General features: G+C 42.1%; 1 protein-coding gene across 2 annotated transcripts in view; it reads right to left on the bottom strand.

Moving 5' to 3' along the window:
* stard8 (StAR-related lipid transfer (START) domain containing 8) overlaps positions 1–24,572 on the bottom strand; it is a 197,728-nt gene that overhangs the window by 106,719 nt on the left and 66,437 nt on the right. The window contains exon 4 of one of the 2 annotated variants that reach the window (XM_048544637.2): positions 23,332–23,365. In XM_048544637.2, the coding sequence (XP_048400594.2) occupies positions 23,332–23,365 (34 nt within the window). Of the gene's footprint in view, positions 1–2,939; positions 3,343–23,331; positions 23,366–24,572 lie in introns of those variants that run through there. The other variant, XM_048544638.2, reaches the window with a different exon arrangement.

Below are 24,572 nucleotides of genomic sequence, written 5' to 3'. Positions count from 1 at the left end.
TGCTTAATACTTTATGCACCCTTTGATCTCTTAAACATCAACCATTATTCTCTTATCGCCAGAGAGAAGAGTTGTGCACTCTGGTGTCTAGATAATTCACACTCCCCATTCCCCATTGACGTGGTCAGAATCATCTCTGACCTCACTGCTCTTCCTCACGATGATGATAACAGGCTTTATAAAGAGAAATGTCCAAAGATAACATCATGCTCTCTCTTATCTCAAAAGTGAGACAATAGAAACTATTTTTACAAAAAGAAACTTTTGTTGTGAATGCACAGTTTTATATTTCAATTGTCATGCAGCTCAAGATAAATCCCACAGATCTCAGGCGCAAAAACAGAATCCCCAGATGAATCCCCAAGGATCAAGTTAGGATTGAGTATTAAATTTAAACAGACACTTAAGTTTGTCACCAACTTCTTCCACTGAAATTTATATTACAAGATCTAAGACTTATTTATCTATTTTAAGATATCCTTTGAACTATGTTTGGACAGTAGAATAGCAAGAAATAGCATTACTGAAGTCATAATGTCCTACCCCTCATTTGAATCTTCTCTACTACATTTCTAAAAATCTTGGTAATGTTATTTTCAGCAGCCAATAAAATTTGACAGATCAGTGTTTGGACAGAGATTCAGTGTAGTGCAAGATGAAGTCATTTTCTTTGTGCGTTCACTTTAGATAGAAAGGGAAGAACATCCAAGCCTTTCTCAAACACCTCACCACCTTCTTCCCCTCTTCAGCTTTTATGCTTCAAAATGAACTTAATCATTTTTTAAAAATCTTTACGTAACACCTTTCAAAACAATCCAAAGCACTTTGCAGCCAGTTAAGTATTTGTGAAGTGTAGTCACTCTATTGCAAAAAGTACAGTAGTTGACTTGTCAGTGTAGATTACCCAAAGAGCAACATGATAATTTGTTTGCATCATATTGATTGGGGGATAAATAATTGACAGGACAGCAGGGATAATTCTCCTGTTCATCTTTGCACTTGTGTTTTAAGATTTTTTACATTCAATTTAGAAGCTGGCAAGCTTTGGTTTAACAACTCAACAATGCACCACTCCTTCAGCACTACATTGGAGTGTGTCAGTTTTGATTTGACCTCTGGTCTGTAATGCAGGACTTAACCCTATAACATTGCAACTCAGAGGCCTTATCTTAAATCAGCTAATTAATTGTTGAATTACCACATGCATACAGAGCCTCTAGTTTATCTTTCTTCACGGTGGCGTCAGCCAGAGTTAACTTCAGGATCAATCAGCATCTTCTTATTCCTGTACTATTAATTGTTTGAAATGTGGCATTCTTGCCTTTGTACTGATCAGTGCAACAATCATGGAATAGAATCCATACAGCGCAGAAACAGGCCATTCAGCCTAAGGAGTTTGTAGTGACTGTCTGAAGAGCATTCACCCAGACCTAGCCCCCAACTCTAACCCTGTATTTATCATGGCTAACCCTCCTAGCCTACAACATCCCTGGACCCTGTGGCTATTTAAATTGTCCAATCAACCTAACCTGCACATCTTTGGGTATAGAAACTAACAGCAGGAGTAGGCCATTTAACCCTTCAAGCTTGTATTACCATTCAATATGGGTCAATTCTTCTCTCGTTTCGACAACATAGTTATTCTCAGAAAAGTAGATACTTTTAAATCTCCTACTTGACGCACCTTCAAACCAAAAACAACTTATCTTCGTTCATATTGACGTAAACTTACCAGAAACTGGGAATGTGTCTTGTCAATTAATGTGTGCCCACCGTAATGAACGATCAAACATATTGATGATAGATGCAATAGGTCACCCTTCCCAATCCAAAGAATCAGCTTTCCTGCTCCTCTGATGCTGCCTGGCCCACTGTTTTCCTCCAGCTCCACACTGTGGATCACAGCTAAGCTGTTCTTACCCAGCCATAAGATACAAAACTTCACTACAAGTCTACAGATAACAAAGTGTGAAGCTGGATGAACACAGCAGGCCAAGCAGCATCTCAGGAGCACAAAAGCTGACGTTTCGGGTCTTTGTTCACTACAAGTCTCTCAGGTCACCCAATAGTGGTCAACTGAGATTGCTAATTCTCTCCAGGGTTACCTAAACCAAGGATAACCATTGAAGAGCTAGCTCCCTATCTGAAATCAGACAACTGAACAAAATTATTTTGAGAGTACAGAAAACTTTTGAAACACTTTTTTTCAAACAATATCAGTCAATATGATGTGAGCACTTTTCAGTTCACTGGCACTCTCCATTTTGTCAGTTTCACAATGAAATTTATGATCAGTGAAATCTGCCGGACACTGATTAACCGTCTACCCCGACAAGTTTCTACCTGTGGAGTGGCGGGGTGGGGGGGGGGGGGGGACATTCAGATGTTCTAGTTTAAATCAGTCTCACTTTATAAACCACTCAACTTCACATTTCTAACTCTGAGTTTTGAATTAAAAGAAGATTTCGACAGTACGCGGGGATGCGGGGGAGGCGATCATCACGTGGCACCATAGTCCCGGAGAAAATTAACTCTGGTACTGCATTAACATCAGATCGATTGTTATTAATCCAATATCACAGCCTTATTTGTTTTATATCGGGCACGGGAAGTCAGACCTACACAGCAGCAAGCATCTCACTGCTCGCAGTTGTGCAACATTGCCGCACTGTACACCATGTAGAAATTCGCGGGGTTTGTCTCAGGATGTGGAACTACAGTATTTCTGTCTGATGTTGCACAGAAATGGAAACGTTCCGTCCAGAAAATAAAAGACGTTCAAACTAAAAAAAACCTTTGTGCACGTACACACTCCCTTCCAGTACGCCACCCCATGAAACGTGTTGCGGTGTGTACTGTATACAGTTGTGTACACTCGGGCTCTTTCAACAACCAAATCAACGTTTTTTTTCTTCAGAAAGAGACACATCTGTTCTCACCTATCACCCGTCGGTCGCTGATTTTATTGAGGAATGTTCTCAAGCTCTTGAAGTGGAAACTCCGCGACCTCCTGGGGACGGTCAGGGGGTCACAACCATCCATGGTCGCCGGGACTGGAGCCCCCGACAGGGACGTGTGCCTGCTGGACGTGAGATGGTCCTGCCAAAGGCAGCGCTGGGCATCCTCCGAGTGCAGGCTCCCCAGGGCACTGTCTCAGTCACGCTGAGTGAAAACTGGCAGGGAGGGGCTGAGTCACCGTGCTCTAACTCTCTCGGTCCCCGGCTCACTTCACTTCTTCACTCTGGGAGGAACAAATGGGTTTTTATTTCCTTTCCCCCCGCAGCTGCGGGAAGTTTGCAGCAAAGCCACAGGTTTGAAAGGCAGTCGCTACTCAAAATGAGATCATGGATTATTTATCAGCCTTAGCCTCCTACATTTTTGGGGGATGGGAGGGGATTACCAAAACAAACTCAGTCTGTCCCGAGTTTATCATACGCCACAAACTACTGAACAAGAGTCAGCACGTAACGCCTTCTGTGCATTTCTTGAAACCACTATCGTTTCATTCATCATTTTCCTCCAATTTCACGATCTAAAATTCTTTCCACACGGTTTTAAAACATTTCCTCCTTTCTTTCCGGAAGATGCAGAATCCTTCGGTATAGAAATCCATAAATATGGAATACTACGGACATGGGAGAAATGACTGGACGGAATGAGGTCGTACTCAAAGCCAACATCGACCGCTAATTTTGGCACATGTTATCCCCTCATTAAGTGTTAGCGTTATTTTACACATTCACCAGATATCATCAGCGTTTCAGTAACCTCTGTTCACAGGGAAGCCTGGTGATTAATAATAGGAATTTCCCAGGTGGGGAAAGCAAAAAAAAGTATCACAACTGAATCCAACCCTGATATCCAGAGTCGAGCAAGAGTGGCCGAGTAGCGATCGATTAATTAATCATCCCGTCCTCACACCTCCACCAAGCCCAGGGTCACAGAAGTAATTTTAATTAAATTCATTTTCATGAGCCGTTATTGGACTGCTCCCTCATCTTGAGGAACATCCAAAACCTACACGTAATGTGCTAAATTTCATGTACTTCCTGCCTCTGTTATTAGGACTGAGATTTTACTTCGCTCTATTCGTCACTAACATTTGGACTCAGGATTGTTACTTCAAGTTCAACAAACTAAGTGTTTGACGTGAATGTTATGCATTGGATTTCTTTTGTTTCGTGTATACACAATGTCCCCTTCTTGTTGAATTGTAGAGACTAGTTTCTCAGTCAAAGTTCATGCAATGTTTCTTTCCCTCAAAATAGCGTGAGACTTTTCAATCATCGCCGGAAATCAAACCCAGGCCCATTCTCAACTCCTCCAATTGACGTGAATGGCTCAGGGGATAGCACCCAGAACACAAGCTGATTTTTAATCCCCTGGGACCAATCGGTCGTAGTTATTTTCAGTCAATATTTTCAGGCAGCTTCTTACACACCTCTGCAGCAGGTGAAAGTTAAATCCAGGCCTTTTGGCCCAGAAGTAGGGACGTTACTGCTGCACCACAGATTCTACAGTCTTCATTCAGTCGCCTACCACCATCTCGTCTTGATATTTTTAATCACCTTTTTAAGATGTGTTGTGACACACTCCTGGTGGACGTGATCATTGAATCCGGTCCTGCTGCCACAGAGGTAGAAGCATTGCCACTGTGCCAGAAGAGTCCTCCTAGTTGTAGCATCTGTACTGAATCTCTAGATTTGATCAGCTAACTTAACCATTCTAATCATTATTGTCTCCCATGTTTGTACAGACCGAAGCAGGTGCCATTATTCCCTATGTGGTCATGCTGGACCTGGCGATGAATGGCTAAGCTAGTTGCACACTATTTTCTCCAGAACCTGTATCTGTTGGACATGAGGGATTTGAGATGAGGGCCATACCAGGGGCAGAAGTCAGAATGAGAAAGAATAATGGTTTTAATGGGGAAGAAGTCATTCAAAGTGGAGGTAAGGGTGGTGTGAAGTGGAATAATAGCTTCAGAAATGTGAACAGATGACCAAAGGATAGACTAAGATTTTAAGAGTATGGCTGTAAGTGAATTCGACAATTTATGGTGGTCAGACTTGTGCCAAGAGTTGTGTATACTGATAATTAACAAAAGCCCTATCTTCCCCTGTGTCTGCATGGGTTTCCTCTGGGTGCTCTGGTTTCCTGCCACAGTCCAAAGATGTGCAGGTTAGGTGGATTGGCCATGCTAAATTGTCTGTAGTGTTCAGGGATGTGTAGATTAGGGGGATAGATCTGGGTGGGATGCTCTTTGTGTTGGTGTGGACTTGTTGGGCTGAAGGGCCTGTTTCCACACTGTAGGGATTCTGTGATTCTATATGTTTCAGTATTACACAGTAATCCATTTACTTACGAGGTTATTTAGTCATATATTCACCGAGGAAAAAATGAAATAGTTGAAATATTGTTTGCAACACAATCCAATGATGCATTAAATATCTTGTCCCTTTTAAGGAATGCCACTGTCATGATTTATCTCCCTCCTAAACTAAACAATGTTTTCTTTCATAAACACAATATGTGTTTCAAAGTTAACTTGCTTAATTTGCTTTCTCTAACTCCCACCCCTACAGTTTCTCAACTCTTCAGCAGAATTCTCTGGAATAGACTGAAGTGCTAGCTGATATTCCCTTACTGCTTCAAATGAGATTGCTGAACACCAGACAGATCACAACATCCACCTTCCGGTCCTTTGGCTTTGATGTCACACGAATAATACATTATCTACTCTGTGATTGGCACTAACATGGCTAATAAACTGGCATCAGAATATCTCACAATTTTGAAGGAACAATTAAGACTAATTCTGAATAGCAGAGTCCACATTAAAGGAAGAGTCCATTGGACCCAGCTGGTCTTTAACAACATCTATGTTCTGTGCAAACCTGTCCCACCCCTTTTCATCTTAGCCAATCGGTATATATACTTCAATTCCTTTCTCCATCATGTACTTATCTAACCTTCCCACATGTACTTCAGAGGAAGTCAGATAAGTTACATCAGTTACTAATGGCACTACAACTGGGTAGTTTCAATGATAATGATGTAAACACTAAGTATTCACTCACTAAGCTGTTTCAGTTATCTGTAACCCAGCATGTGGGCCTTCTGACTTTCTATCGTTGAAAGGACCTGTTCGTAATTACATTAAAGCTTCTTTAGTTGTCAAAAGAGAAGCTGCAAAAGCACAAATGAGTGATATAGCATACTTTTTGAGACCCAGTACTAAACTATGACAGTTCAAATCACAATCCTTGCTCAGCTGACTTTATTTATATGCTTTGCAATTACTCCACAGATCTCTTCAGGACGTGACATCAAGACCTCACATTGGATAAACAAAAAAGGACAGGGCCTTGTTATGCAATTGTAGTGTCCCGACCTCTGTGTCTGAAGGACTGGATTTGAGTCCCACCTGCCACAGAGGTATGTCATTATATATCCAACCAGATTAATTAAAAATCCTACAAAGAAATGGATTGTCATCCTACCTGAATTGTACTGCCTGATGGTCAGTTTCACAGTGATATTGACAGCAAGAACAGAAAATCAATGCAATAATTAGGAACGATATTCACACTGGCGAGGCTGAATCTATATGTGTAGTATTAGAAGCACCAACGGCTGAAAATGATAGTTACGGTTGTATATAGACTCCCAAACTAGAGTGGTCATGTTGGGGAAGGCATTAAACAGGAAATTAGAGATGCAAACAATTAAAATACAGTTATAATTATGGGCTATTTTAATCTGCATATAGATTGGGTGAATCTAATCAGTAAAACTGCCATGGAGGGGGAATTGCTAGTGTCTACAAAATAGTTTTCTGAATCAATACCTTAAGAAACCAACAGTACAGGCAATCCTAGATTTGGGGATTGTGTAATGAGAAAGGAGTAATGGGCAGTCAGGCTGTGTTAGACTCCTTGAGAAAGAGGGACCATAATATCTGAGAATTCTTCATTACGATGGACAGTGACATAGCTGATTGACTTCTGACTTTGTCCACCCCAGTCCAACACTGGTACCTCCACATCATGTCTATAAAAGAAGGTAGAGAGAAAATGGTGAATTATGGACCAGCTAGGCCAATACCAGAGGAAATGTTTGCATCAATTATGAAAGGCTTAATAGCAGAGAAGTTGGAAAACAGTGACAGAATCGTACAAAGTTAGTGTCAATTTATGAAATAATGGTTGACAAGTCTGGAATTTTTGGAGGATGTAACTAGTAGAGTTAATAATGCAGAACCAGCGAATGTGGTTTACCTGGACTTTCAGAATGCTTTCAATAAGGTCACATATAACAGGCTACCATGCAAAATTGAAGGATGTAGAATTGGGTGTAGTGTACTGACATAGACAGAGCGCTGCTGGACAGACAGGTGAAAAAAAAACAGCATGAATAAATGTCAGGCAACGACTAGTGGTATATCGCAGGGACACAAGCTGTTGACAATGTATATCAATGACTTAGATGAGGGAACTGAATGTAATATCTCCAACTTTGTAGACAACACAAAGCTAGGTAGGAATATGAGCTGTGAGGAAGATGCAGAGATGCTTCAATGTTATTTGGACAAGTTGAGTGAGTGAACAAAAACATGGGAGATCAAGTATAATGTGGATAAATTTGAGGTTATCCATATCCACTTTGGTTAGAAAAGAGGAATGCAGCTTATCATCTAAATGGTGATAAATTGGGAAAGGCAGGGTGCAACAAGACCTGGTGTCCCTGCACAGAAATTGCTGAATGCAGGTGCAGCAGGCAGTGAAGAAGACAAATGGTGTGTTGGCCTTCATAGTGAGACGACTTGAGTACAGGAGCAGGGATGTCTTGCTGCAATTATATAGGGCCTTGATGAGACGACACCTGCAGTATTGTGAGCAGGTTTCATCTCCTTATCCGAGAAACAATGTTTTAGCTATGCCAGGAGTGCACAAAGACTTACTGGACCGAGTCCTGGGAATGGTAGAACTGATGTATGAAGAGAGATTGGATTGCTTAGGATAATATTCAATGGAAATTTCGAACAATGAGGAAAAGGTTGATACTGATGAGGGACCGGGTGAGTCCAAAACTAGGTAAACTAGTTAGAGATAGCAAAGTGTGGAGCTGGATGAACACAGCAGCCCAAGCAGCATCTTAGGAGCACAAAACCTAATGTTTTAGGCCTAGACCCTTCATGAGAAAAGGGGAATGCCGAGAGGATTCTGCAATAAATAGGGAGGGGGGGAAGGCGGACTGAAGATGGATAGCGGAGAAGATAGGTGGAGAGGAGACGTACAAGTTAAAGGGGCGGGGACGGAGTCTGTAGAGGTGAGTATAGGTGGGGAGGTAGGGAGGGGATAGGTCAGTCCGGAGAGGACGGACCGGTCAAGGGGGTGGGATGAGGTGAGAAGGTAGGGTATGGAGGTGTGGTTTGAGGTGGGAGGAGGGTATAAGTGAGAGGAAGAACAAGTTAGGGAGGCGGGGACGAGCTGGTCTGGTTTAGTGATGCATTGGGGGGAGGGGAGATTTTGAAGCTTGTGAAATCCACATTGATACCATTGGGCTGCAGGGTTCCCAAGCGGAATATGAGTTACTGTTCCTGCAACCTTCGGGTGGCATTGTTGTGGCTCTGCAGGAGGCCCATGATGGACATGTTATCTAAGGAATGGGAGGGGGAGTTGAAATGGTTCACAACTGGGAGGTGCAGTCGTTTATTGCGAACCGAGAGTAGGTGTTCTGCAAAGCGGTCCCCAAGCCTCCGCTTGGTTTCCCCAATGTAGAGGAGGCCACACCGGGTACAGTGGATGCAGTATACCACATTGGCAGATGTGCAGGTGAACATCTGCTTGATGTGGAATGTCTTCTTCGGGCCTGGGATGGGGGTGAGGGAGGAGGTGTGGGGGCAAGTGTAGCACTTCCTGCGGTTGCAGGGGAAAGTGCCGGGTGTGGTGAGGTTGGAGGGGAGTGTGGAGCAGACAAGGGAGTCACGGAGAGAGTGGTCCCTCTGGAAAGCAGACAAGGGTGAGGATGGAAAAATGTCTTTGGTGGTGGCGTCGGATTGTAGATGGCGGAAGTGTCGGAGGATGATGCGTTGTATCCAGAGGTTGGTGGGGTAGTATGTGAGGATGAGGGGGATTCTCTTTTGGCGGTTATTGCGGGCATGGGGTGTGAGGGATGAGTTGTGGGAAATGCGGGAATCATGGCCGATGGTGTTCTCAACCACTGTGGGGGGGGGGGGGAGTTACGGTCCTTGAAGAACGAGGACATCTGCCAATGTCGTATACTGCATCCGCCGTACCCATCTTGGCTTCCTCTACATCAGGGAAACCAAGCAGAGACTTAGGGACTGCCTTGCAGAACACCTACGCTTTATGCGCAATAAACAACTGCACCTCCCAGCCGCGAACAATTTCAACTCCCCCTCCCTTCTTCAGATGACATGTCCATCATGGGCCTCCTGCAGTACCACAACAATGCCACCTGAAAGTTGCAGGAACGCAACTCATATTCTGCTTGAGAAACCTGCAGCCCAATGGTATCAATGTGGATTTCACAAGCTTCAAAATCTCCCCTCCCTCCACTGCATCCCAAAACCAGCCCAGCTCACCCCTGCCTCCCTAACATGTTCTTCCTCTCACCTATCCCCTCCTCCCACCTCAAACCGCACCTCCATTTCCTACCTCCTAACCTCATTCCGCCCCTTTGACCTGTCCGTCCTCCCTCCGTCCTCCCTGGACTGACCTATCCACTCCCTACCTCCTCACCTACACTCACCTCTGCAGGCTCCATCCCCACCCCTTTAACTTGTCTGTCTCCTCTCCACCTATCCTCTCCTCTATCCATTTTCGATTCACCTCCCCCTCTCTCCCTATTTATTTCAGAACTCTCTCCCCATCCCCCTTTTCTGATGAAGGGTCTCAGCCCGAAACATCAGCTTTTGTCCTCCTAAGATGCTACTTGGCCTGCTGTATTCATCCAGCTCCACACTTTGTCCTCTCGGATTCTCCAGCATCTGCAGTTCCCATTACCTTTAAACCAGTTTGAACTGAGTTGAGAAGAAACTCATTCACCCAGAAATGGGAAGCCTATAGAATTTACTACTATAAAAAAGTAGTTGAGGCCAGAACATTGAATATTTTCAAGAAAGTGTTAAAAATGTACTTCTTAAGTCTAAAGGGATCAAAAGGTATGGGAAGAAAGCAGGAACAAGTTACTGAGTTGGATGATCAGCCATGATCATATTAAATCGCCAATGGCCAATGGTCTACTCCTGCCTCTATTTCCAGTATTTCTATTTTGCTAAAAATACACAGTCACAATATGAGATGGCTATAGAGTACCTGACAAAGGAAGAGGAAAGTTTCACAACTCTTCAGTAAATTTTCAAGTTTCAGTTCAGAACATGTTTCAATAAGTTATTTTGCTAGACTGATGCAATGCAAAGTTTATAACAATCAATAAAGCACAAAGTAAAAGCCCACTAAAAAGCTAAACAGTGCACTGAGTGGATTAATTCACTCTCACTGGGTAGGTGGGGTCTTCATTGTACTTTACATTTAGTGTGTTGTTTAGTCTATGATCCATTTGCCATGGCTTCAAGGTTCAGGTTTCCTTTCCTAATTGATTAGAAGATACACCATTTCTAGTATGTTGACAGCCAGCAGGAAGCAAGGCCTCAAACCAGACTCAACTGAGGTGAGAGAATATGACATGAATTCCAGCATTACATAAATAAAAATCCCACACTTTCATTCTGCATATGGTCCTTCTGAATACTTAAAAATCATGTTGGTGCACTGCTTGATTTAGAATGAGTTTATTTAGCTCATCAATTTGTTAAGGAGTCAACTAGTCCTTCAATCTCATCCAGAAAATCTTTCTTCTTGTGGAAACCCAGTCACTGGTTGTTGGGAGCCTAGTTGCCAAGAGAAGTTGTGAATGTTGAGCCCAATTCTGCCCTCACCCAGTGGTGAGATACTTGCATTTTCCAGTGGGCGTCATCAGAGTATGCTGATAATGAGAGTGCTGATAATGGGAACTGCAGATGCTGGAGAATCCAAGATAACAAAGTGTGAAGCTGGATGAACACAGCAGGCCAAGCAGCATCTCAGGAGCACAAAAGCTGATGTTTCGGGCCAAGACTCTCTGTTGAAAGGTCTAGGCCTGAAACGTCAGTTTTTGTGCTCCTGAGATGCTGCTTGGCCTGCTGTGTTCATCCAGCTCCACACTTTGTTCTCTCAGAGTATGATTGCTGGCTGTTTTTCTGCTCTTTTGTCTACAGTGCTTTGGGTACTTTCCAAAGCCCAACTGAGATAACTAAAGTAGCCTATCCCAAGGATAAAACCATTCTGTGTTAATCAGTTCCACAGCATCTGATGCTTTTACTTTCTTCAAATTGTTCAAGACTAGTAATAAAAGTTTCATTAAGCATTAAGTGAAGGATTACATCAGTGTGTGATAGGTGTAGTAATTAATTTGAAGGAACTCAAACTTCTTTATCAGGCTTGATTGATTAGTCTCAAGAGTGATGAGTGCAAGATTCAGATCAGACTTTTCCTGTGCTTGAGATAAACATGTTTGTTCTGTTTCTCTCGATGAGCATTCAAATTCATAAATGCCTTTTGGACTGTTCCTTGTGATTTGTTTATCCTTCTGACAATGCAAAGAATTTTAGAATTTCTGAGGATGCTAGGTTGCTCCTTTACTTTTCAATTAACTATTTATTTGAATGAGTTTTAAAATCTCAGGCAATTAATTATATACTAAATCTGCAATTGCCAAGACAATCATAACTCTATGACTCTGATAGTAAACACTCTTGTCTAATACAAGGAAATTGACTGGGGAGGACACATTGGGCTTCCAGAGAGAAGCGTTCAGTCTTAAAGCAAATGGGCCCACAAACGGCAAACTTGGAATCTTAAAAAAAACCTTGAATGCATGCAGTGTTTCCGTAAAATTCTCAATGTGTTTCATGTGTAGTGAAACTAGTTTCAAACTGGAATGACTGCTGCTGCATTGGTAAATACAGCTGACATTCAATGCTCTATTGCTGCACAAGCATCATTAAATGAGTAGTTTGATTTTGGTGGTGGTTCTCGAAAGGGAAATACACACCAGAACATAAGGAAAATCTCCCCACTTCTACAAATTATACTACAGAACATTTAACTAATAGACAGGACCTCGCAATTATACAATGCAGCATGAAGGATAGCACCTGCTAAATGCAATCCTTCTATGAAACTGCTTATGACTTCCAGTTAAAGAAATGGCCACAAGGGAAAATTGTAGAAATATAAAGTTATATCTTAATCTCAGAACTCTTGGATTCCATGTGCAAGCATTTAAGGACTTTTCCATACATGACAGCTAATTATTATATAACATACAATGCAATGTTCCAACAACATGCAGAACCAATGTGGTTTACAAAAGACCATGCAATGACTGCTCCAAATATTGCATCGGCCAGATAGGAAGGAAACTAGCCATCAGAATACTTGAACATCAGCTAGCAGCAAAACTGCGCAACAAATTCTCCTTATTATCGGTACATTCAGACAATGAAGGCCATCAATTTAAATAGAGCAAGGTAACCCCAGCAGCCCAAGCCAAACATAGACACAGACAGGAATTCCTAGAGAAATGGTTCTCTACCCATACTTCAATCAACAAATATACAGAATTGGACCACTTATATAAACGCATACAGGTCAAAACCGGAAATGACAGTACTCAGCATAACGTACTGGACAGTATAAATACCAAGCAGAGTAGAATAACATCGCTTCATCGGTGGCTGCACTGATGATGCCACCTAGCATGGTGACAAAATGTCTGAACTAAAACAAGCCAGTTCGGCTACAAGGTCAATAATCTCACCCACAACCCGAGCTACACGTCTTTGCCAAAATCTTAAATGTACAATACAGCATTGAAACAGGGCCTTTGGCCCAACAAGCCTGTGCCGATTCCTAACTCTTACATAGAGATGCTAATTATTACCCATACACAGTTTCTATCCCTCTGTTCACCTCCCAGTCATGTTTCAATCAAGATATGCCCTAAACGTTGCTAAAATACCTGCTTCCATCACTCCCACTGGCAGTGCATTCCAGGCATCCACCACCCTCTGCATGAAACATTTTCTCCACACTTCTCCCCTAAACTTTCCCCCTCTCACCTTGAACCTGTGGCCTCTTGTAGCTGAACTTTCTACCCTGGGAAAAAGCCTCTGACTATCCACCCTATTGATGCCTCTCATAGGTTTTAGACCTCGATCAGGACTTCCCTCAGCCTTTACCTTCTTAGTGAAAATAATCTGAGGCTATCCAACCGATCCTCATAACTAAAATCCTCCAGACCAGGCAACAACCTCTCTGCCAAACTTACGAATCAGAGCACCTGCATTTTCCTCTAGATCATTTCTATATATTACAAACAACAAACAACAGCACTGATCCCTGCAGAACATCACTAGTTACTGATCTCCATGCACCTTTCCACCACTACTCTCTATCATCTATGACCAAGCCAGTTTTGTTTCCAACTAGCCAGCTCACCTCAGATTGCATGAGACTCGACCTTTATTACCAGCTTTAAGGTACCCTTCTCATGGCTATATAGGCAATATCCACTGCCCTTCCCTCAATCATTCTTGCCAGATCCTCAAAAAACTCAATCAAGTTAGTGTGTCATGACCTTCCCCACACAAACCTATGCTGCCTGTCCCTAACAAGGCCAATTGTTTCCAAATGAAACTAAATCCTGTCTCTCAGTAACTTCTCTAACACCTTCTCCACCATCAACATCAAGCTCAGCAGCCCATAATTACCTGGATTATCTTTGTTTCCCTTCTTAAAGGAACAACATTGACCATTCTCCACCCCTCTGGAACCTTCCCTGAGGCTAAAGAGGAGGCAAAGATATCTCTTAAGGTCCCATTTATTTCCTCCCATACCTCTCACAATATCCTGGGATAGATCTCATCTGGCCCTGGGGAATTGTCTACCTTAATATATTCCAACACTTTCTCATTCGTAATACTGACCCGCCTAAGAATATTCATTTACCTTTCCCTAACCTGAACATACCTCACATTCTTTTCTTGGTGAATACCAATGCAAAATACTCATTAAGGTTCTCACCCATTTCCCCCTGGCTCCACACATAATCTCCCTCCTTTATCCTTGAGTGACCAACTCTTCCCCTCGCTACCCTCTTGCTCCTAATGTATGTACAATTACACACAGCTGATGGGTAAAAGTGGCCTATTTGGAGCTGCTCTAGATATGTGTACTGCTTCACCAATGGTTTGTGCTACATGTTACAAATAAAGGTCAGCCCATCTTGCAGCCCATAGATCTTGATAAATAAGTGTATTAATTTATTGGCTAATTATTTTCAGTGGCAGTACAAGGCACCCTTGTGGCACAGTGGTGATGTTTCAACATTTGGTTTAACAAATTAATTAGAAATTATCTTCAGAGATGTTATGACTCACCTCTGGAGCAGTTAGCACCAGAACCCAGGTCTCTTGGCTCAGAGGTAGGGACACTACTACTACACCTCAAGGGCCCTCATAACACCACTGAACAGCTTAAAGAATCTATCAAGAAAGCTTCTTTTCTCTCCCTGTAGCATGAAACTGTGCAATAGTGCAAACCGAGACACAAAGAGAGGTCATGTACCTTTAAGAACAAAGGCATCTGAAAGAAAAAGTCCTCACTAACTATGTTTTGTTTTAATCAGCGTTGAGTGACTGAAGGGTTAGCTACTTGATTGATATCATTTGCCTCAAAATTGAAATTTTAAAGAACCTAACAAAGAAAATGGTTTGGAAGCTCTAAAATTCTGAGGTGTTCCTGGGTCACTTAGAATTATAACAGTACAGAAAGAAACCACATAGCCCATCATGCCAGTTTGATGCAAAAGCAAATCAAGTTAGCCTGCTCTTTAACCCTGCAATTGCCTTCCCTTTATTGACTTAAAGCCACAGTTGATTCTGAACTCCTCAACCTGTCCAGATTACAACAGCTTGCTGTGTAAAAAGTTTTCTTCTTAAGTTGATTTATGTTGTTATTTGCCAATTATATGCTGTTTAGTTCTAGAAAGCAATAGCATAGGGAACGAGAATCTTGTAAATTACTACATAAGATCGCCCAAAGCTACATTAATTGTGTTAGTCAGTGTGGCATCTTTGGTCAATTTCTTATCTGAAATGCCCTGAAGATACTGTCTCGCAATGGGAAGTGAGTGGGGATGAAGTCCTTAAATGGCTGTTAATTTATCTTATGGGCTTCAATATACGAGACACATTTCCCCTGGTAACATATCAGACATGTAGGGGCGGTTGTAAATGGTAGCAAATCCATCTGCTTGACATTACCTGTCCACCTGCTATCAAACCTACCAGTACAGAAGTGTAAAGGCTAGCCCAGTGAACCCTTAATTATGCAGTTACTAGCAGAAGGATAAATCTTGTGATAATCTTCCCGTCCTTTATTTAGAAGCACTTAAAATATTCTGTACAATTATGCTTACCACATTACAAACTGAACATTGGAGCTATTGTAAGAAAACAGAAGACAGTAACAGAATGACTGGGGGCCTGAAGCTTTTCAATTGAAATTACAATGGAGCAATTTGCTTACTGGAAAACAAATGATTGAATGATAATATAACTGCTGTTTTTAGGATTCTAAAGGAACTAAAAAATGCGTATCATCACAATTTATTTCACTTTGTGCTGGATGGTGTAACTAAAGAACATTGACTACGCTTAAAGAAGGAGAAGTTCAAAACTGATCTATGAAAAACTTTTTCAGAGAATTATTCGGGCATTTTTGTACCTGCAGATTTGGTTATTCCAATGCACTCTTAGCACATGTCCAAAATGCTACTTCCTATAACTTATAAAACTCTCTTTTGTGAAATATCCTGTAGCCTAACTCACATCTAGATCTATTCACCTACTATCATCACATGGGCTGCTACCACAACCATCCCAATGTCAGCTACCTATGGTCCCAATTAGCAACCCCAGTCTAACCTTTACCCATTCCTTTGTCTGTCCAACTGTTGTTCTCCTTCTCTGGGGTTCATCTCAACCTAGGGACAAATTATTGCAGATGCTGGAATTTGCACTGAAAGTAAAAAATTCTGGAAATCACAGTGGATCAGGCAGATGAAGAGTCATCTAGACTCAAAACATTAGCTTGCTATCTCTCCACAGATGCTGCCTGACTGCTGTGATTTCTAGCATTTTTTTCAGTTCATCTCAACCCATTGTTTACTCCTTCCCCCTCCCTACCCCACCTTCAGCATAAATACCAACCTTCTCCCAGCTACAATCACTTCTGAAGAAGCATCATTGGACATGAAACATTAACTCTGCTTTCTCTTCACAGATGCTGCCATACCTGCTGAGTTTTACTAGTAATTTCTGTTTTTATTTCCAATTCTTTAGGTTTATTTTGGTCCACTTACCTATTACCTTGCGGTCAGTGACAAACATTGGCTCCTGGTCAAGCAATGTCTTCATTTTTAACACGCCCATCTTCTTTTCCAATATCTCCATGACCTCCCTGTTGTACTCACCTCCAACCCCGCAATCCTTCAAGATATCTGAAATCATCTAACCCTGGCTTCTGGAGACATCACAGTCTTAATGTCTCCACTGTTGGTAGCTGTCCCTTCAGTTGCCTTAGCTCTAGACTCTGCAATATTCATCTGATACCTCTCTAACTCACTTTCTTAATTTAAGGCAATATATAAACCATACATTTTTAGCTAAGCCTTTGGTAACCTGCCCTAATATCTTTTTTTGTAGCTCAGTGCCACATTTTGTTTCATGGTCTTCTTGTGATATATCTTGGGACATTTAATTACACTAAAGACATGATATAGAGACATGACATGAGTCAAGTATGACATTAAGGTTGCTATCAACTTGGTTCATTAAACATAAAAAGGGGTCTTTTAGATTTTAATAACTTCTCCAGGAGCCAGATTGTCCAAACCTGCCATTTGCATTTTAACGCTTTTTCCAGACACAAAGATTAACTCAGGAACCTTATAGCTCCATGAGTACTGGCTGATCTCAAAAGATCACCTGAACTTTCAAGCCCATTTCCATTTTGGTTTAAAGTTATGGGCCAATGTTGAATGAATTAATCCACATTGATTCTGTGCAACAGATAGGGAAATTTTCCCTGCAGCCTCTATTCAGGGCACGGGTTAAAGTTACCATTGGGTCGTTATGGTGCTCAGTCATCATAATTTAAGCAGGATTTCTCCACTTTCTTTGCAGGTGCATTGCTTTAAACTGAAAAGATCGGATTAATATTTGGATCTGGTAGAAAGGCAGCAGCACAACAGGATGCAGTCTGTGTCCATATTTTAACTACCTTTCTGCCCAGTTTCCACGATAAAATCAGGGCCTTCGTCATGTACAGGCATCTGGAGGTTCTCTGTGTTGGGTTACTCAGGGGAGCCTGTAAAAATAGGTTTATTTCTCAAATCTGGGGATGACTTTGTTCAATTTAATTGCCTAGTAGGCATTTGACCAAGTAAATGAAATAAGGAGAATTCTTGATAACTCTGCAAGGTAGATAGCATTTCACCCTAGGGCTACTGAACCTCATGCATTCAATGATGTTAACCATTGGTCAACTGTAAGGTCCATATCAAAAAATTGCATATTATTTCCCTGTAGTCCTAAGGCCAGGTAACCCAAGATTCTTAAGCCATTGCTAACATTTCCAGAGGCTGTGAATGAAAGGAAAATTACATGAAACTGCATACACTTCCTGCAATACTTATCATTCCAGGCTTCAGACAGACAACACATTATTGTAATGCTGTATTTTTCACATTTTCTGCTGGGCAGGGGAGGAATCTCTTGGGTTTTCATGTCAAACCACAAAGGGAGTCATTGGTTTGGGTGATGTTTTTTTTCATTGTAAACAGCAAGTCCCACAATTTATGACCAAGGGTAAAAGAAACGAAAGAAAAATAAGGGATTCAAAAGGTGACACATGACAGTATGCTTGGATTAAAATAAAATTTACAAATTGTAGCCAGAATAGTAGTGCAATCAAAACCTCAAGGTAGTTCCAAGAAATGAAGATCATTTCTCCCAGCATTATTCATCAGTCCCAAAAAGAAAATTCTATACATTTGATAGAATTCAGTTACAATACTACTTTGCCAACCACACCCATCTACCTAACCAGGTATTTGCTGCAAGAGAAGGAGCTCCATGGAATTGAGGTCATGGGATGAATTAGGTTGGTATCCTGCTTTAATTGTGATTTGGATGTAACTTCTATTTGCAAATATACTGGTATCCTAATATCATAGTGCTCTCATCACATCATCAGATAATTTATTTTTGTTTACCACCTTAGAAAGTCTTCCAGAAAAATCTCAAATCATTTCACACTATTATTTTGAAATGTAGTGGCTGTGTTGTTTTGAAGGCAACTTTGTGTTTGGTCCATAGTTGTATTCAGCTCTGTGGGACTAGATTGGCCAGGACCTGCTGGAGGTGTAAGACAGTTTGCTTCTGGCAGGCACCATGAGGACCACCCTTGTCTACAAATGGAAGGGGAAAGAGGGAGGAAATTAGAAATTAGCAGCTGATCTCAATACTGAACACAGACTATAAAATCCTGTCTCAGGTCATCACCAACTAGGTCAGATCTGCTCTGGGATCGGTGATTTGCCCTGATCAAACCTGTGCTGTACCAGGCAGGACAATCTCTGAGAGTCTTGTGCTTCTCAGGGATATGATTACCTACATGCAGAATGGAGGGGTGTACGCCTGTCTCATCAACCTGGACCAGGAGAAGGCCTTTGACAGGAAATCGCACACCTGGATGTGGGATGTGCTCTTTAAAATGGGCATTGGAGAGGGAATAGGCAATTAGTTCCGACTGCTGTTCACCAACATCTTCAGTGCTGTCTCCAACAATGGGTGGGAATCAGAAAGCTTCCCGATCAGATATGGAGACATGCAGGGCTGTCAATTCTCCTGTCTTATTTGTGTGTTATATAGAGCCTTTTGTTGAGTCCTTTGGGAAGGATGCAAGCCTGAGAGGGGTGAGTATTGCAGGCAGTGGAGGCATGGAGGTCAAAGCCTCCTAGTACATTGATGACATTGCCATTTTCTGCTTGGATCTGTTGTCAGTGCACAGACTCATGGGTGCCTGTGACCAGTTCAAACTAGCTTTGGGTGTCAGGGTAAATCAAGGCAAGAGGGAGGTGATGCTTTTGGGGATCTGGGCTGATGGTTCCTTCATTCCCTTCACTGTCAGGACAGATTACCTGAAGGTGCTGGGAATATGGGTCAGGGGGGCTGGGGTGTGCACAATATCTTGGGAGGAGCCCATTGCCAAAGTAAAGCAGAAACTGGTCCTTTGGGAGCACCACTCCCTCTCCATTGCAGGTGAAAACCTGGTCATTAGGTGTGAGGCACTCTCTGTCTTGTTGTACATAGAATGGGTGTGGCCCATCCCCCAAAACTATCCTGTTTCAGTCACCCAAGCAATTTTCCACTTCATCTGGAAGCCCAAGATAGACAGTGTTTGCGGGGACTCCATGCATAAAATTCTGGATGAGGGGTGGAGAAAGTACCCAACATTGTTCTCATCCTGATGGTCACCTTTGTGTGCAGCTGCATCAAGCTGTGCATTGACCCTCGGTATACAAACACCAAATGTCACTACATGTACTGAGGTTCAATGTCTCCCTGGTGTTGCGAAGGATGGGACTGGCCTCGATGCCGTGCAACACTCCGAGTGTTGGACCGTTCTGTATCACCTGTATGTCCTACAAAAATTTGCAAAGAAAAGCACCTTTGACCACGAGTCCATCAGGAAGTGGCCAGTACGTAGCGTCCTCAAGACCGTGTAGGAAAAGGAGAGGATGGATCTTGTCATGTGGTTCCCTGAGCAGACTGCCAAAGCCATTTGGCAGAATGCCTCCTCATCAGAACTTTCTAACAAGTACCAAAAGATCGCTTGGCTAGTGGCGAGAAGGGCTCTCCCTGTGAAATCATCTATGTACGCCTGGCCAGCCTGCGCCACTGCATGCTGCCCCCAAAGTGGCTGTGGGGAAGTTGAGACTCTCACAGATCTCTCTCTGAATTGTGCTTTTGCAGTGCAAGTCTGGAGGAAGATGCAATGGTTTGTGTTGATGTTCGTCCCGAGCAGCTCCAGGATTCAGGACTCTGCTCTACGGAGTGTTCCCTGGGACACACACCGAGACAAACATCAGCTGCACCTGTAGGACCATCAACTTAGTGAAAGACGCTCTTTGGTCGGCCTGAAACTTATTGGTCTTCCAGAACAGGGAGTTGACACATTCCACGGTCGAGGAGTACATGCTCAGGAACGCACTAAAGCTTGGAGCAGCTGCCACCAAGGCTCAGTGGGGAATGATCATGGTCTGAGGTCTTCCTGCTGAAGGTAAATGAGGGTCCATTTGGTCATTGGACACTCCCTGTGTGTCAAATATATGCGAGTATTAGTATTGTAGGTATAAGAGAGGTATTTGGTTTTGTGTACAGTCAAACGCCAACATTTTGTGTGTTTACTTGATGTGCAGCTGTGCAGAACCAAACTGCTTTTATGCCAATGTATATATTTCAAAAATTTTTATGAATCAAGTGCATTTTTGAAATAAAAGAAGAGGATACATCACTGTAAAATATTTATTCTTATATAGCAAGAACGTTATTGCATTTTAGCAAAAAATACAGCTATTGTTGGTCAGCTATAATTATTAAAGACCTCCAGAAGCATGAACAGATAAATCTGCTCCCCCCAAAAGTTAGATTAGAACTTGTCTTCACTCACAGATAATGAATGACATGCAGAATGGGTTGAGCCAATGTGACAGAAACATTAATTCCTTTAAAGCCATTATTTTATACAATAGAGAGATTGGCAGCATTGACATGAAGGGCAAGCATTGGACACAGTTAAATGTGGAAAACCATCCAGGAACCTGCAACCACCCTAACAGGATTTACTTCCTGATTTCCCAAATGGTGACTTCCTGGTCCATTTTATTACCTGAGGTGGCTTGTATGAGGTCCTTAAATGGGCACTAAGCATTTCCTTCCTGGACTTAACAGGGACATCAGAATATTCTACTCTTTAGGCCATCACATCAGGTGTCCCCAGGGTATGGGATAGAAGGGTACTTGACAGCTCTAGGCAGCCCACCATGCTAGGGTTGGTAGAAGAGCCGCTGTGCTTGAGTCAGAGGCAGGGGTTGGGGTCTTGAGCCAGGAACAGCCTCAAGGCCCATGATTTCAGTCCTTCATTTGAGTGTTCCACCAGACATCGATATTTCAACTTTATATTCAGTTAAAAATCAATGAAGTAACCAGGAGCAGGAAACATTGGTTAAATTTTTTTCTTCCTTTGCCTGCCACAGATCTAAATGTGAGAGTGTTTATTTAATTCAAAAATTCTAACTGATCATTTGATTCTAACCAGTCATTCTAACCAGTCATTTGAAACAATCCCCACTCCCAGCACCACACGCTCCCGTCGCCAAACATGAGCAGATTGGAACCCAGACATCTACATGTATTTATCATGTTTCTCTGAGAAAAATCACGCTACATTCACCAGCTATAAATATGTTGAACTGAAATTGTTCTGAGGAATCTAATTAGTCCACTTATGTAATGTATCCAAGTGTTGTAATGTTTAAAAAAATGGCACAGAGCCATATAAGGAGCTATTAGATCAAGTGACCAAAAGATTGGTCAAAAAAGTAGGTTTTTAAGGACCATCTTCAGCTAGAAAGTAAAGAAAAAGGGCAGAGAGGTTTAGGGAAGAAATTCCAGAACTTAAAGCTTTGACAATAAAGGTACATCAACCAAGAGTGATGTGATTAAAATCAGAGATACCTGAAGAGGCCAGGAGGGAGGAGTGCAGTAGCAATGCCAAATTCTGCAAAAGAGAGACTCTGGGTGGCAGAGACATTAGTATCAATGGAACCCAGCAAGATCTCAGATCTACAACAGATGAAGAGGCAGAGTAAGGACAGGGGCAATTGTACTATTGATACATTCTTCCATATGTCTCTACGTTACTTTGTAAATTTCTCAGAATTTAAGACCAAGCAATATGTTGTGTGTAGCTAATTTAGACATGTTTCTCTGATGGTGCTGGACATAGAATGTAGAACATAAAACATAGAACAGTACAGCACAGCACAGGCCCTTCAGCCCACGATGTTTGCTGACCTATTATCCTGCTAAGATCAAACTAACCTACATACCTTACATTTCACTATCCACCATGTGACTGTCCAAGTGTCACTTAAATGTCCCTATTGTATCTGACTCCACTACCACCACCGGCAGCGCATTCCACGCATCCTCCACTCACCTACCTCTGACATCTCCCCTATACCTTCCTCCAATCACCTTAAAATTTTGCCCCTCGTAATAGTCATTTCCGCCCTGGGAAAAAGTCTCTGGCTATCCACTCTATCTAGGTCTCTCACCTTCTAGTACACATCTATCAAGTCACCTCTCATCCTTCTTCGCTCCAATGAGAAAAGCCCTAGCTCCCTCAACCTTTCCTCATAAGAGCTGCCCTCATTCCAGGTAATGTCCTGGTAAATCTCCCCTGCACCTTCTCTAAAGCTTCCACTTCCTTCCTATAATGAGGTGACTAGAACTAAACACAATATTCCAAGTGTGGCCTAACCAGGGCTTTATACAGCTGCAGTATAACTTCATGGCTATTAAACTCAATTCCCCTACCAATGAAAGCCAACATACCATACACCTTCTTAACAACCCCATCAACATGGGCAGCAACTTTGAGGGATCTGTGGACATGGACCCCAAGATCCCTCAGTTCGTCCATACTGCCAAGAATCCTGCTATTAATCCTGTATTCTGCATTCAAATTCGACCTTCCCAAATTAATCACTTCACACTTTTCCGGGTTGAATTCCATCTGCCATTTCTTAGCCCAGATCTGCATCCTGTCAATGACCCATTGCAATCTACAACAGCCCTCCACACTATCCACAATTCCACCAACCTTCATGTCATCGGCAAACTGAGATGCAATGCAACCACTCATTCAAAAGTACAATGCATGGAATCATTGAACACTGTTGACTATAAGCAACTCATCAGCATCAAAAAAATCTCACTAATGCCACGACGTAGTGTCACCAACCTATATGAATCTCTCTGGCATTTTCACACTTCATCAGTAACACATTAGGCTATTTTCATGCACTTTAATTATACAAAATGTGTAATAATTGTTGAAAGATCCTTACCAGATATAAATCTATCTGTCTTCCATGGCAGCATCTAAAAAAGAAGAAATGAAATGGATAAAGCATTGAGATTATATCAAATGAACCTATGTTGAGGATGGGGTGACTATCCCATGTTTCAACGCTATGATATATGACACATCAGGCATTGCAACTTTGAGAAAGACCCAAGAAGAGAGTATCATTTGCATTATCAGTCACCATGGGTGTTTGATGGTATCAAGAATAATGTGAGTGGTGGAGGGAGCAGGAGATGGATCTCGTAGATAATGAAAGCTTGGAAAAGGCATTAGGGAACAGAAGAGAAACCACAAAAAGCCAATTGGAATAGGTGGAAAACTGTTGAGTGTTTTGGTTCGGTGGGCATGGAGAAGGGGGAAACAACTAAACTGGTGTCTCGATCATAGTGACTTAAAAAGTCCATTCTTGAATTATTGTTCAATAACAATGAAGAATGAATGCATATTTAACACTCAGTTCTACCCAATCTGAAGATGTCGCACAGTCTTTGGGTGATAAATCATGCAGTGTTGTACAAGATCCTGATAGGATCAGAATCGATACACCTGGCTCTTGATAGTCTTAAATCAATGTAATAAGCCAATTAGTCAACTAATTGTATCCATCGCTTTTGTACAACAAACCTCCTCTTATTGTGTCTGACGGGAAGTTCTCCTTGAAAAGTCTAGTGGTTTTTCTTCTACTACTGCTATTTAGATTGTTCCGCATACACTGTGGGAAGAGAATTTGGGGCTCTTATAATGCAGTGATAATGTCCCCGCATCTGCCATGAAGCCTGGGTTCAAGTCGCACCTGCTCCAAAAGTGTGCAATATCATTCTGAACAAGTTAATTAGAAAATATCTGCAAAAGTTTTGTCTTTATTAACAGGGATAAGACATTTAGTTGCAACCTATTTAAATCACAGTGTGTTCATTGGCCGTGGGGTAATATTCTCACTTTGGATCACAGTCTTGTGTAGCAGTGATGGCGTCTCTCACTCTGAGACAGAATCCCTGGGGTCAAGTCCTACATGGTGCACAGGTGTGACATGACATGTCCGAACAGGTAGCTTACAATGAACTAGGCAGGAAGATTAGTGGCAGCACTTTACCTCACAGCTCAATGTAACACTCAACACAACTCTTGCTGGTGGTCAGGATGGAGGGAGCAGAAAAACTGGTTGGTTGTTAAAAAAAAGAGTGAGCATTATCTTTCCTTTCAGAATACTTGTAGACTTGT

This window comes from Stegostoma tigrinum, chromosome 15 (genome assembly GCF_030684315.1).
Source record: "Stegostoma tigrinum isolate sSteTig4 chromosome 15, sSteTig4.hap1, whole genome shotgun sequence".
In the NCBI taxonomy this organism is placed as follows: domain Eukaryota; kingdom Metazoa; phylum Chordata; class Chondrichthyes; order Orectolobiformes; family Stegostomatidae; genus Stegostoma; species Stegostoma tigrinum.
This window is presented reverse-complemented; position numbering and strand designations above follow the sequence as displayed.